This window comes from Palaemon carinicauda, chromosome 18 (genome assembly GCF_036898095.1).
Source record: "Palaemon carinicauda isolate YSFRI2023 chromosome 18, ASM3689809v2, whole genome shotgun sequence".
Lineage (NCBI taxonomy): Eukaryota > Metazoa > Arthropoda > Malacostraca > Decapoda > Palaemonidae > Palaemon > Palaemon carinicauda.
In genome coordinates this window covers 1044883-1059152 of record NC_090742.1, presented here as the reverse complement: position 1 = coordinate 1059152, position 14270 = coordinate 1044883, and the positions used below count along the sequence as shown (strand labels likewise).

Sequence of the window (14270 nt, the reverse complement as noted above, 5' to 3'; positions counted from 1 at the left end):
GAGAAGAGAAGGGTCTTCTGTGGAGGAGGTTCTGTACCAGAGCGGCCACCAAGGAAGGGAGGACACTCCCTAGCCTAAGGTAAGGCAGCCTGTCTGAAAACGGTGCATGGGTATCGTTTCAGCAAGGTACACAACTAACCCCTCCAAAACCTAACCTAGAGCAGGGATGTTACATCCTGAACTAGGAAGGATGGAAGACGTATCGCTATTGCAGGAAAGGTCGGAGACCTAGCACCAGCAATAGAGGAAGGACTAGCCGTTCCTCATTCTCGGACGCAACCCTAAGGGGGAATCATACCCTTAGGGAGGACAGAGAAGCGATATAATACTCTGATATGAGCTTGATCCCCTTACATGGTAGGGGGAGCAAGGCTACACAGAGGGGATGCCCTAAGGCAGGGGATGAAGGAAGCATATAGGGGTCCTACATGTAGGTTAGGTTAGAAAGACACACTATCTAACCTGTCCCCTATATGGTACCTGAAGGCGAAAACACTTGCATCACAGTCAATAGTATTATAAAATAATGCCACTATCTTCATAAATAAGCCTAGGACCACTGATAAATATCATGCATGAACACAGATATAGGCGCTCTGGCCTAGGGGCTATAGTAGCCAACTGGTATGGGGTCAATCGATGACCGATAAAAAGCGTCAAAACACGATATAAAAGTTCCTAGCTATGAAGACTAAATAACTAATAGTATCGATTAGTTAATGAGGCCGGAAAAAACGCTGTTGAGGCTAACTAAATAAGGCATGCAAAACAACAGCGATGCCATAAAATGGCCGGTCCGGTCGAGGCACAGCTCTGCCACAAAACATCAAATATCTCGAAAAGTAAAATTTACTTTACGGTCAGAGCTTATTTAAACAATACTGGAACCTTGTACTCAACTTTCCAGAAGAAGGCGAGGCCGAAGGTAACGACATGACGAAGATGCAGGTTGATGAAAAAGCGTAAGGGAAAATCCATCTTAGCAAGGCAAGCTACTAGAAGAAGGATGGAGACGGACGTGACGTCATTTAGCAATGGCGCCCGTTTGTTTACGTCTTGAGTACCAAAAGTAGCCACGAACGAGATTAGCTGTGGAACGGCTCCCAGCTATTCTCCGCCCCTACACACCGAAGTGTTAACTCTGTTTGGGGTGTAGATAGCTATGTAGCGCGTTAATACATGCGTCCCCTGTTGATATACGATGTCTTAAAAGGGAAACCTTTAGGATACTCGCTCCAGAAGTTAGAATTCTGTGATAACCTGTGGTTAAATTCTCTGGGAATATCTAGTAGTGATATACCCAAGGAAGCTACCAAAAAGGAACCTTCCATCAGGACGCCATGGCTTGAGCCCAAAAAAGCGCTGGGTAGGATTCTAACGGAATTGAACAACGATCTTGATTCTGATGAAGCCTAAACATTCACGGCTCGCTAAATGGTCAAAGAACTACTATAATATCGGTAATCCTACAAGAATGTTATTCATATCACAATGGAAAATAGAACCGACACTTACTGATAAACTTTCTCTTCTTCGGCAAAGTAACAGTCACTTTAGCTAATAAAATGAAATCGGCACGGAGCAGTAATTAACGAATAACACGCAAGTTCGCAACCTATCACACAGCGTTGTCACTAGAGGGTCAAGTCTAAAAATCCCCAAAACCCATGATAAAATATCCCCCAAAACAATTCAAAAATCACCATTTTCAAGAATATATTTTCTGATATTGTAAGCTTTACAAATATAAAAATTACTCACTATACTTCATATACGGTCAAATAAACTAATTGCAACATTGAAAAGGTTAATCATCTATGTTTCTTCTTCGTAGAAATTTGTACAGAACATCCACATCAGACACCAAAAATTCCTAAATCTAGGGCTAAATCCCCAGATCTGGTACACAGCTATCATAATTTCATAAGACTGGTTATGGGTATAACAAAACCAGTAGCACTAGTGTTATTATTATTATTGTTATTATCATTATTATTATTATTATCATTTGCATGAACTGAACTAAACTGAATGGTGTAATGGGAAATGTAAATACTGTAGGCTGTAAACAAGTTCCGGGTAGGTATAACGACCAAAAACCTTGCTAATAAATCTCCAAGAATTCTTTAAAAACAAAAAGGATAACATTATTAGGTCTTGTACGGATATCCCATATCGGTTTCATTGTAGTGTATTACATGGCAATGTATCCTAGTATTCCAACTACTTTTTCTTATAGGAAAAATTACGCTCCCTTCAAAAATAACACTCGTTCCCATATATTTCTTGTGCGAAATCACACCATGTAATTCTATACAAAATTACCCAGATTTGTGCTGTATCAGATACACAGAGAAGATTAACGAGATTTAACAATTTTGTGAAGAATTTGTCTTCACTTCTTTTCTTTCGTATTTTGGTCTTGCTCGCACTATTGTAGTTACCCTGAAGCTTTCGTTCCCATACTCTACGTTTTCTGTAACGAAGTATGGTAGACTGCGCTGAATTTAACTTGTTGTTAATACGCCATGTTCGCGACGTCATTGCGTAGCAACGCAAGACAAAAAAGCCTTACACCTGCGTACGTTCTTTACTTAAACAGCGTATGACGAGATGAATTATTACACTAGTTTTGAATATAATCCTAATACTGCTGACTATCAAGCAGGTTTTCTCTCTCAGTACTCATTCAGGTCTGATTTATTTTTAAGACGCATACCCATAGCACTAGCCCTTTGCTACTTATTCATCTAAATAATTATGTTTAGTATGCCACAATAGGCAAGATTTCTCCTGGTATTTTCCACAAAATCCTGCCTCCTACTCACTCCTTACAACAATAAATTGCCCTACCAGAAATTCCAGATATGGGACCTCGACTATGCCAACGCCATCCCATAACCCACGACTCTCACCTGTTTTGGAAGATGAACGCAGGTGACGGCTTTGACCCCGACTCACCCCATTCGTGCATGCACCACCGTTCTGACAACACCATAACCAGACAGGTCGACCTGATGGCCCCCAACATCCCCAACGCGTTCCTTCCCATCCATATCCACCAGAGGGGGACGGCGAGTTTGTACCAGCGATCCTGAACGGATCAGAGAGGAAAACAGCAAAGGGTAGGGCAGTCCAGTTAACGAAAGGTGCAAACAAGCTTCAATGGCCATCTTTATGGACAAAGGGCTGCTTTTCCAGTATTAAAATGAGTGCAGGTAAATCACGTTGCCACCTAACGTTTCCCCCATTTTTAGCTTAGATTCATTATTATTCGATTTATTTTTAACTGGCTTTTACATACTTTAGACTGAGTGCGTGGGATTGTGTCTAAATTTTGTTCTCAGAGACTAGTCCAGTCACGGGTCACAAGACCACGTGTCCATCCCCAATTCAACCATTTGCCATTGCTGAAGACTACAAGTCTAAAGCAACCGTATTTTTATTGTTTTTTTTTTTTTTGGGGGGGGGGGTGATTTTTTGATTGGTTCAAGTATTTGCTTTATTTTATGCCACTGGCAAGATGGCCGATTTTTCAATCTAAATTTTGTATAATAAAGTAACTAGATTAGGTTATACACCTTTTTGTATTTTTACTCCCTTTATCGATTGATTGCCTATTATGAATATTTAATATCGGGACAGTATACCCGATATACTGAAAGGAGTAATTCTAAATAACTTTAAGGTAATAGTGTGTTAGCGAGTGACTTAGCATTCATTATCAGTGCTTCAAATGTAAAGATCCTTATCTTTAACTTATACTTTACTACAATGCATCATTGCTCCCATCCATTGCCATTGTCTCCATTGATAGTGTAAATTTCCTGTCCAGCATCTCACTGGGGTCCCTGGGATGGAGCCTAAACAGAACCGGAAAGTGAGATAGCTTTAGACCTTACAAAGCTAAAGTAGGCCATCAAATTACTTTTATTTCATGTGTGGAGTTTTCTGGCCTCTAGACAGAGTTTAGTTTTCCATTAACTTACTTTACTTTGATAGCTGCTTTTCCGGTTCCATACAGCAGGGAAACTCACTCTCTACAGGACCTCCACTGTCGTTTTACCTTGTTCGTTCAGAGTATTTAACGTTTCACATCGCGTATTGCTCATTTACTGTTAAATCGTCACTATTGTACGACTGTTTAAATAGGAAAGTCTTCAGTTTCCTCTTGAAAGCCTTAATGTCTTCAATCATTCAAATGTTTCGTTGGAGCTCATTATATAGCCTCGAGGCCGCGTATTTAAAGGCTCTGGAGCCTAAAGTAGACATATCTAGGTTCCAACAGTTTGAAGCCATCTGTAACTATTCTTGTGTTGACACGATTTGTTGGCTGTGCAATATGTAGCAATACTCTTAAGTATTTTGGACGACCGGTTCTGATAACTTGGTGGGTTATTTCACACATTCTAAATTCAATTATCGCTTTAATCGGCAGCCAGTGTAAATCAATTAGTATAGGGGTGATCCTTTCTCTAGGTGGGACACCTTTTATGTCTTGCTCCTCTGTTTACTATGTATTGTAATTTCCTAAGTTGCACTTTTGGTAAATTGTAATAGATAGAGTTGCAGTCATCAATCCTGGTAATAACACAGTTTATCACAAGTTTCTTTACAGAATTTTCGTCCAGGTACTTTTTTATAAACGCAATATTTCTTAGATGATAACCAGCAGTTTTCATTACATTATTTATTTGGGCATTTAGAGACGGGTTACAGTCAAGAAATACATCTAGATCTCGAACTGTGTAAGAATTTGAACCTCTGGGGAGTCCCTTCAGTGCTGAGGTGCAACTAAAGGAAACCCACTGCAGTTTCATTATGAAGATAAAATACAGGTTAAACAGCAATCTGGGAAAGTTGCATACACCCTTAGTAATGTTCAGACTGGGGGCACTATCCCCTTACGAAAATATATATGGAAACTAGTAATACTGCACAATTGAAAAATTTCATTCTTCAGTTTATCTCGTTGCATCTGGCTTCATTGATGACGAGATTTAATCAAAATAGGTCATAGACAGAGAAAGCATGTTTACCTTGACTCCTTGGGGGCTATAGTTGTTGCAGTAGTAATGATTATCATAGAGAGAGAGAGAGAGAGAGAGAGAGAGAGAGAGAGAGAGAGAGAGAGAGAGAGAGAGAGAGAGAGAGAGAGATTTAGTCACTTTGCTAGCATTCTAGAACATGACAATAATTACATTATGATAACATTGCCGAAAAATTTATGAACAAAACTCCAAAACTCAGAGGAAAGTCAACTAAGTTATAACGAATCTTGACACAGTAATCGTATCGTTGGGCACATCGTTATAAAACTCCCTCTGAAAGTTAGTACATTTTTAGGGAAAAGTTGCTATTAAAAAGAAGGGCGATACTCTATGCAATTAAAGAGGCAAACACTTGAATATCTTGATTGAAAATTTATATATCTGTTCATTACTAATTACAGAAAACTATTAACTACAACTGACTTTTAAACGTCCCACCTGACTTTCTGAATAAGGGCTACTGAACAGCCTCCAACCATAAACCAGGATACTGACGAGGATGAAGATAGAATCAGTCTTCGTGGGATGCATTTCTAATAAATTTACCAGTAGGCGTAGGATGCGTATAGCAAGTAAAAAAGGTACTTCTGAAGATGGCAGCTGACTAACATGAGACTAATGCTAAATTTTCAGAAAATTCTTTCAGTCATTTTGGAGGTTCATCATGCTGGTTAATTGATATGAGGCATAATATACGGTAGGCCAGGATCTTGGTTTTCGATTATCCATGATAGCAAACACTCCTGGTTCAAGAAATTTTCCTATTCTTGTGCGATGAGGTAGAGAAGTAGAAAATTTTTCAGATCACTTTCTGTAAATAAAACTGCAAGTTAATTATTGTAGGTTCAAATCACACACACACACACACACACACACATATATATATATATATATATATATATATATATATATATATATATATATATATATATATATATATATATATATATACACAAACACATACATATGAAATTCAACAAAGTATTAAAATGGGTCAGGGTATTAAGAGAGAATCCGAGTTCCTACATTTATTTACAAAAACTAACAAAATATATGTTGACAATGATTTTTATTTCAAAGTCGAGAAGACAAGAATGGAACTTTGAAGCAGATAAGAAGGTATCTCGTTAATCGACATCAATTCAGTATGAAAATTGCTAAGCATATATAAAACGTTACAAATGTGAACATACTTTATATGAAACCTAACTAATGTTCAGCAAGGCAAAATTAATTGGAAATAATTATCAACTATATGAGGAAATGGTGGCTGCTCACCAACTGCTGAATACTGTTATTCGTCTATAGATAAACCGTAGAAATTTCGACACATCTGCTTTATAGATCCTTCTGTATCCTCATGGGACCTTTCAAAAATTGGGAATTGAATAGTTAAGTTATTTTTGCTTGAAAATAATTAGTAAATAAATACAGTGTATTCTAAACCGTGAAGTGGTTTGAAGACAGCATTTGTTGCATAATCAATGCAATCATGAGTAAGCTATAAAACTACTTTTATGGTGCAAAACATTTCAATGATTAAAAAAGTTAACTGAGAAAATACTCTGATCCAATTACGGGCAAACTTCAAGGCGGGTTCAAACGGTGACGCTTTTTCCAACAATGGGTGTAGAGACTGAATGCAATCTATGACCACTTAAAAGATGATGATGATCTACAAATAATAATGTGTTTTGAAAAAAGCAAGGAATATAAGAACTAAAAAAGTAGGTGTTTGCAGTAGCCTTGGTTCGAAGACAAGGAAAAACCTTCCTTCCGCATAAAAAATGTTATTTTGTATCCCAATGAATTCTAAAATGTTCAAGTTCTCTTACTAATACAAATGTAACCTACGTTTTATCACATTTGAATATGAGTGCGTTTATCATTTTTGAATAAATAAAAGCCTTGCTTATAGCCTGTCCCCAACAAAACAGCGGCATTTTGGCTAAGAAATCCAGTATTATATTGGAAAACGCTCTGGTAAAAAACCGTAATTGCAGTGAAAAATTTTAACCCGTGAACCCGTCTTTACACTAACCAAAAATGGATCTGGGATAACCATAAATAATAAATAGTTTCAAAATTAAAATTTCAAGAATGCCCAACTTGCCGAGTTTTACGGTCACTCGGTTAGGTTAACTGGAAATGATTTTATAACCATATACACTTTGAAAACAAATGTGACAGGCACTTAAGATTTTAAATACACACAACTGCCAAACAGTCTTTTCTATGTATCCTGTTTACAAGACATTTACCTCTAGCTATTGTTCATCTGTGAATTTACATTTGTCGGCATATTACAACTATGGAATTATATACCGCCTACAGTTTAAAAAATTATAACTTTAATTTACACGCATATGCAGTAAACATGCTTGTACAGGTGTGAGTAAATATACAGAATTTCTCCCCTATATAATAAAGAACAACGTGTCTAGCTATATATATATATTTCTTTCCGGCCACATTTAGCGACATTCTCAAACGTATGACTACTCGGTCTCTCCCCATCCCTCGGGTACGGGGAGAAAGAGTAGTCATACCCTGGTGAGGGTGGGGGGTACACCGAGAGGTACACTCTGAAACCAAAATCATCCCGCAAATGGCCAAAACTGCCGTGTTTTCTAATACAAAATCACACTGGTACTACGTGTGCATTTATACAAATTTACATAAATGTATGAACAAAAGTGACTTATGTGCATCTGTGAGAGTATGAAATCTAGAAAGCAAAGGAAGAATAAACATTTCAATACATGTCTTATAAATCAGTGTGCACAAGTATACATATGAGTAAAAGAATATACATTTTGATGGATCTGTATCTACGAGAAGTGTGGTCTATATACATAGAGTAAAAAGGTTTATTAATTGTTGTGATGCAGTGTAACTGATTTGTAGACTGTTCGTAACCCACAGTCTATTTTGTTCTGAAATAACTATCCATATCCATCAATGAAAAACTTAGGAAATTTAACATACTTTACCTGGTATAGATTCTGAATAGCGTTGGTTTCTAATATGAGTATCTTACAAAACTAACTTGCTATAGCATGACTTTCTTTTAGCTTGAATATTCAATTATTACAATGTAACACAGCCTCCAAATATGTTTTTTTTTTTTTTAAATAAATTATTATTGTTACTGTTCTCTTTGCAAAGAATAGAATTTTCACTGTACAGTACATAATATTTCCCAAACTTAATATCAGTCATCTTTATCTATAATTTCTAGGCTACACTTGAAGTTACCATTGGCAATTTGCTTTTTTAGATTCTGGTAAACAGGTGGTGTAATGTGAGGAAAATTGGACAGCTGGATGGAGATTTTCAGCATCGATGGGAGGGTCATGAAGAAAGTAATGGCTCGGGTCGTCAATAGTCCAGAGCTGAGATGGAGCTGTATCAGTTGGTTCAAGTTGTTGGTCTTGGCCATTGACATCAGTACAGAGTCCGTAAGAGCATCTTGATTGACATCCAATGCTACTGTTTCCAGAGAGGTGTTTTTGAAGAGGAGTCTGCTCAAGAGAACAGGCGGAAGCACAACATTAGAAAGATTAAGATGAACGAGATCGACCAAGGAAGCTGTAAATAAGGGCATGAGAGTATCTCCAGTTTCCGCTATGATATTTATGTGGTGCAATTCTAGACGCTTGAGATCATGGCAATATTTCTGAATGGACCGAATCGTGCTCCATTTAATCGGTGTCTTGGCATACTCTTCATATTCGATTTCCAGGTACAGCAATTTATTGCCAACTGCCCGGACAGCAGAAACCACGAGTTCTTCTGGTACAAGTCTCATTGTTAATGAATTGAGCTTTTTAAGTTTCTTCAGTGAATTCATAGAGGTCAGAGAAGGGTCTATGCATTCCATCATCAGATACTGGAGGTTCGGACACAGTTTCAGAGTGTCGAGGGATTTTTCCGTCATGCACCAAAGGGAGATGGAAGTCAAGGCAAACGGCCGTGCTTTGGGAACCTGCATTTGCAAATACTGGAGAAGATTGCATATCGAAGAATTCCAGTAACTGTACTGCAAGGTTTTCAGGTTCCTCAAAGCATGAAGAAGTACCACAGCACCACAGACTGTAACTAACGGAGACTGAACGGAAAGGTGACAAAGTGGTGGGAAGTCATTATCTATGTCGGAATCGTTGATGACTGAGATATCGATATCATTGCATGAGCCATCTATATTATAACTTCTGATCAAAGCATGGACAACATCCATGTCATTAACACTGCAAGTATCAAGATGCAATGAGTGGAGGGGTCTCGGATTTTTGGTAATAAAAGCGAGGACTTCTGAGGCAGCGTCATCTCCGCTGACGTGGATGGAAGAAAGGCGAGGGGAACGGTCAATGATCTCTGACAAGACGCCTTTCACGAAAGTGACGCCTTCGATGTGCAGGCTTAACAAACTGAACCAAGGCACTGTTGTCAATTCCTCTAGCAACTGATTACACTGTTCTTCCGTTAGATTTATCTGGCATCCTGCCACGAGAGACACGTGTTGGACGTCTGTCAGGAGGTGTAAGAGAAGGAGTCTAATGAAAATACGGTCGTCTTCAATCACTTGAGATGAGCTGACCTCTTGAACGACTACTGAACGAACTTTAAGCGGTAGTGTCGTCTTTACCATTTCGCACATGGTATGGAAATCCTGGAAAATAAATGCAAGATACTCATTAAATGGCTGAATGAACTTGAATTACCAATAGAAAAAAATAGTGAAAATAGAAGCAGGTATAGAAAATTAAATTCAAACATTTTTTCCGAAATTCATTAATTGTTTTAATAAAAACTCTTTTGTTCATTACTCAAATTACTTGATTAATGTTGCTTGAAGAGAAGCCATATATTTTCGTGATGGTTTTAACTGTTAAATTTACGAAACACAGAGAAGAAAACAAAAATACCTTGCATATTGCGTCTCCATCCCGATAGAGAGCATTGAGCACAGATGTAGTTACTTGGCTATTGCATATGTTCTTCAGCCTCATTGGATCCTTGTGGGGAGCTTTTTTCAACCAATCTGAAAGAAAAATCATGGGAATATAGTACATTTGTTAGAAGGAATTGTAATATCTATAATTCACGCACATTCTTCTTCATTTGTTCTCTATTCTTTTTTTCTGTCATCTGTCTTACTTTTTTTTTTTCAGTCAAATCAGTCTTGATCTGATATTAAATAATCAAGAACTGGGCCGCTTCAATTCCTACCATATATTTGCCACAAGACTAGGAAATTGAATAGATGTGAATCAAGATCAAATATATGTTAATTATATCCAAGATACTTTGAAGGTGAAAAAATCTACTGGAGAATAATTTACATGAAAACAAAGAAGCGTTATACAGTCGAACAGAAAATTACTTCATACGGCTAAATGGTATGAATTTAAATAATCATAATTTTGGTGAATGGGATCGATTAAAGATTTATGATAAAGAAGTTTTAAAAATAATATTTAACAAAAAATCTAAACATAATTTGCCAAAAAAAACAAAAAAAAAACAATGATTCACAAAATGTATCCATATCAAACAATGAATTAATTTGAATAGTTTATAAATATTATCATTGTTCTCATCATTGTTTTATATCATCATCCATTATTGTGAATATTATTATTACTATTGTATCATTGCAAGACAAACTGCAATCCTTGCAAGGAAAACTGAATGCCATAAGCCCAAGAGTTCCAATATAGAAATCAGTCCGTTGCAGATAGGAAACTGAGAACAATATATCAAACGGGAATGAAAAAAATCAAACGAAAGAAAACAATCTATGAAAGAGGAATAAATAAATCGAAAAGTACAAACTATGAAAGATAAATAAAAAATAAACTAATAAGAACAAACTATGAAAGAGGAATGAAATAAATCAATCTGAGAAAAACAAACTCTGAAAGAGAAATAAAAAATAAATTGAGAACACCAAACTATGAAAGAGGAATTAAAAAAAAAAAATAAACTGAGAAGAATTCAAACTACGAAAAGGGAATAATGAAAAATAACAATGTTAAATCATTAAGTTACAGATATACAGTACTATGCAATGACACTTGTGACAACCAGCTAAAAACATGCACCTAATTTGATTTGAAGTTCCATAGAATCATATATAAGATTGGGAAAATCATTCGACAGATATCAAGCAATTATTTTGATCCGCTATTAATGGCGTACTCTCAAATTTTCGAAACTTGTATCTCAATCGTAGCTCAAGATTGTCTTTTGGAATTATATCACTCAAACTGTTGTTTTGGAGTAAAGATAATAGCTCATATGTGGTTAATCCATGCATATAGCAAGAACAAGACTTTTTAAGTTAAATAGGACTAAATTCAGTAATAAAACGATGCCTTATGTCGAAAATAAGTTACCAGAACCTATCTACCTTCCAAAACTATTCGGAACTACAGCCTATGGAGAATCAAGCCTTTAATTAGTATCAATGCAGTCTGTATTAACCAAAATTAATAATAAATCCCATAAGTCTTGTTTTATAGTTTATATGTGACTGATCCATTTTCTCATTGTTACTGATCTTGAAATATTTTATATTTTCACTACTTATATATAGTTTCTTTGCTATTCCCTTTTCTACTTTCCTCACCGGGCTACCTTCCATGTTGGAACCCCTGGGCTTGTATCATCCCGCTTCTCAAACTATATTTGTATGGTAATAATAATAATAATAATAATAATAATAATAATAATAATAATAATAATAATAATAATAACAATAATAATAATAACAATAATAATAATAATACAGTACTATCTGTGTTGATCTAATGGATGCCCAAGGCCAATACAGTATTCATCAACATCAAACACCAAATTGTAGCTCATGTGATATTTCGTGCCAGTCCTCTGGAGTAACTGGTTACATCCGTTCCAGTATTTATCGCGCATATATCACAAGATAATTTCGTATAGTTCCATCTTTTTTATCAATACCTTATAAATTGCATTAAGTCTTTTACCACCCAAGTCTTCTAGATCTATTAAGACTATGTGGCTGTCTTTTTGTTCCATCATGAGGCTAAATACTACACACTATTCTAGAAGTTTTATTCCAGCTGTAATCAAGTTGTGGAATGATCTTCCTAATCAGGTATTTGAACCAGTAGAACTTCAAAAGTTCACCCTTGCAGCAAATGTTTTTAAGTTGAACAGGTTGACATAAATCTTTTTATAGTCTTTATATGAAATATATAATTTAATGTTAATGTTTTTTAAAATATTTTAATTTTCCATTACTTCTTATATCGTTTATTTATTTTCTTATTTTCTTTCCTCACTGGGCTATTTTTTCCCTGTTGGAGCCCTTGGGCTTATAGAATATTGCTTTTCCATCTGAGGGTTGTAGCTTGGCTAGTAATAATAATAATAATAATAATAATAATAATTAGCCTAAACTGATTTGATTGAAAAATAATCTAATTGATGTATATTTAATACCTTCCAAGATCTCTACTTAAAAGTCGATTTGCGTTTTGTAAATCACCCAACCTGCTTTTTAATACGCGTCGTGTTCTTGAATACAAGATGAAGCTAAACTCTTCAAATATGATGAACACTGGTCCCATCCTAATTCCACTGAAGATAGAAAGTCAGGTACGCGGATATTAAGGGTCGATTATCACGAATAAGGATGTGAATACACGTGCACGTAAGTCTACACACATTTGACCATGATTGTAGAACCAATTTTGCTCGAATACACAAATTTTATTGATATCAATACCGTGACGCTAAAATTTCACGAACTGTCATATAATGATTTACTCTTATACCTCGATACCGTTATGATATTCTCTCTCTCTCTCTCTCTCTCTCTCTCTCTCTCTCTCTCTCTCTCTCTCTCTCTCTCTCTCTCTCTCTCTCTCCGCTGTTGGATTATGAATTTGTACCATAAGACCCAACACTGGAACCTGAGAGGCCATTCACCGTACATGTACAAACTAATAGTAATCATGCAGATGCAGGATGGGGGAAAATCCAAGTGGCTGGATAGTAAAATTTAAGAAATGAAGTGGAAACGAAGGTGTAGTAGATTGCTAAAAAATCTCTCTTTGAGGAAAGGGAAGGTTAAGACCAAGAGAATTTTTTCGCACTAGGTTCTCTAGTCTATGAATTTCACATTACTTTATATTTTCCTTATAAAAACCTTCCTGCGACTGGCCATAGCCTTTAACTTTCAATTAATTATAGAATTAACTATTAACCAACTAAATGCGGATTAATCTGCACTATAGCGGAAATGGTATAACAAATTGAGAATGTTTTCGATTTCCTCTTCGTTGTACGGCTATATTTTTAGCCTATTCTTATCGTCAGTTTTTAAAACTTGACATTTTCCATCACCGCCAATTACTACCTCATTGTCGTTACTTTCAACACAATCCATCTATCAGCGAAGTCATCATATTACTTTAACTATATGTATGTATGTTAACAGAAAAAATGAGTTCTTTTGGTTCAGCCATAAATATTTAAGGAGACATGATTTTTAAAATGTACCTTGTTTTAAATCTAGTACTCACACAAAGAAAACTAATCAGTTATTTGCAAAACTAAGAAACTTTATGTAAATGAAACTAGGTCGTCTCATAAATATTACACTACATATCTAAACTCGTACTCAGTAGAATTATACACATACGTTTTGGAATAATTATTATTTGGTAGCAGGAAATCTTCAAAAGTTTTTTAGACACTAACACGAGGAAAGGGTCAACAATGACAGAGAGAGAGAGAGAGAGAGAGAGAGAGAGAGAGAGAGAGAGAGAGAGAGAGAGAGAGACTTAGATTAGAGTACGCTATTCTATTTTATTTCTCTTACTCTTTTTTTTTAAGTTTTTACAATTTATAAATGAAATATCTAACCTAATTTACTGTTCTTAAGATATTTTATTTTGATTGTTTATTCCTTCTCTTAAAGTTTATCTATTTCCTAGTTTCTTTTCCTCACAAGGCTATTTTCCCTGTTGGAACCCTTGGGCTTATAACATCTTGCTTTTCTAACTAGGGTTGAGGCTTAGCTTGTAATAATAATAAATAATAAAATGTGGTGCACAGGAACTCGGCGCCAACTAATTAATCATATGAAGTGTGTGCTTCGGAAGGAAACACACCCCAAATATTATGTCCACCTTTCGATCATTATACAATGAAGTGTAGCCAATGACAAAA

At 35.9% G+C, this 14270-nt stretch overlaps 1 protein-coding gene across 3 annotated transcripts in view; it reads right to left on the bottom strand.

The window, feature by feature from the left end:
- Positions 1-5460: 5460 nt before the first annotated feature.
- The window catches only part of LOC137657580 (uncharacterized), a 74403-nt gene continuing 65593 nt past the window's right edge, over positions 5461-14270 (bottom strand). For 2 of the 3 annotated variants that reach the window (XM_068391917.1, XM_068391916.1), the window contains exons 2-3: positions 9980-10095; positions 6067-9723 (exon numbers count right to left, since the gene is read on the bottom strand). In XM_068391917.1, the coding sequence (XP_068248018.1) occupies positions 8266-9723; positions 9980-10063 (1542 nt within the window). In that variant the 5' untranslated portion in view covers positions 10064-10095 and the 3' untranslated portion in view covers positions 6067-8265. Of the gene's footprint in view, positions 5863-6066; positions 9724-9979; positions 10096-14270 lie in introns of those variants that run through there. The other variant, XR_011047144.1, reaches the window with a different exon arrangement.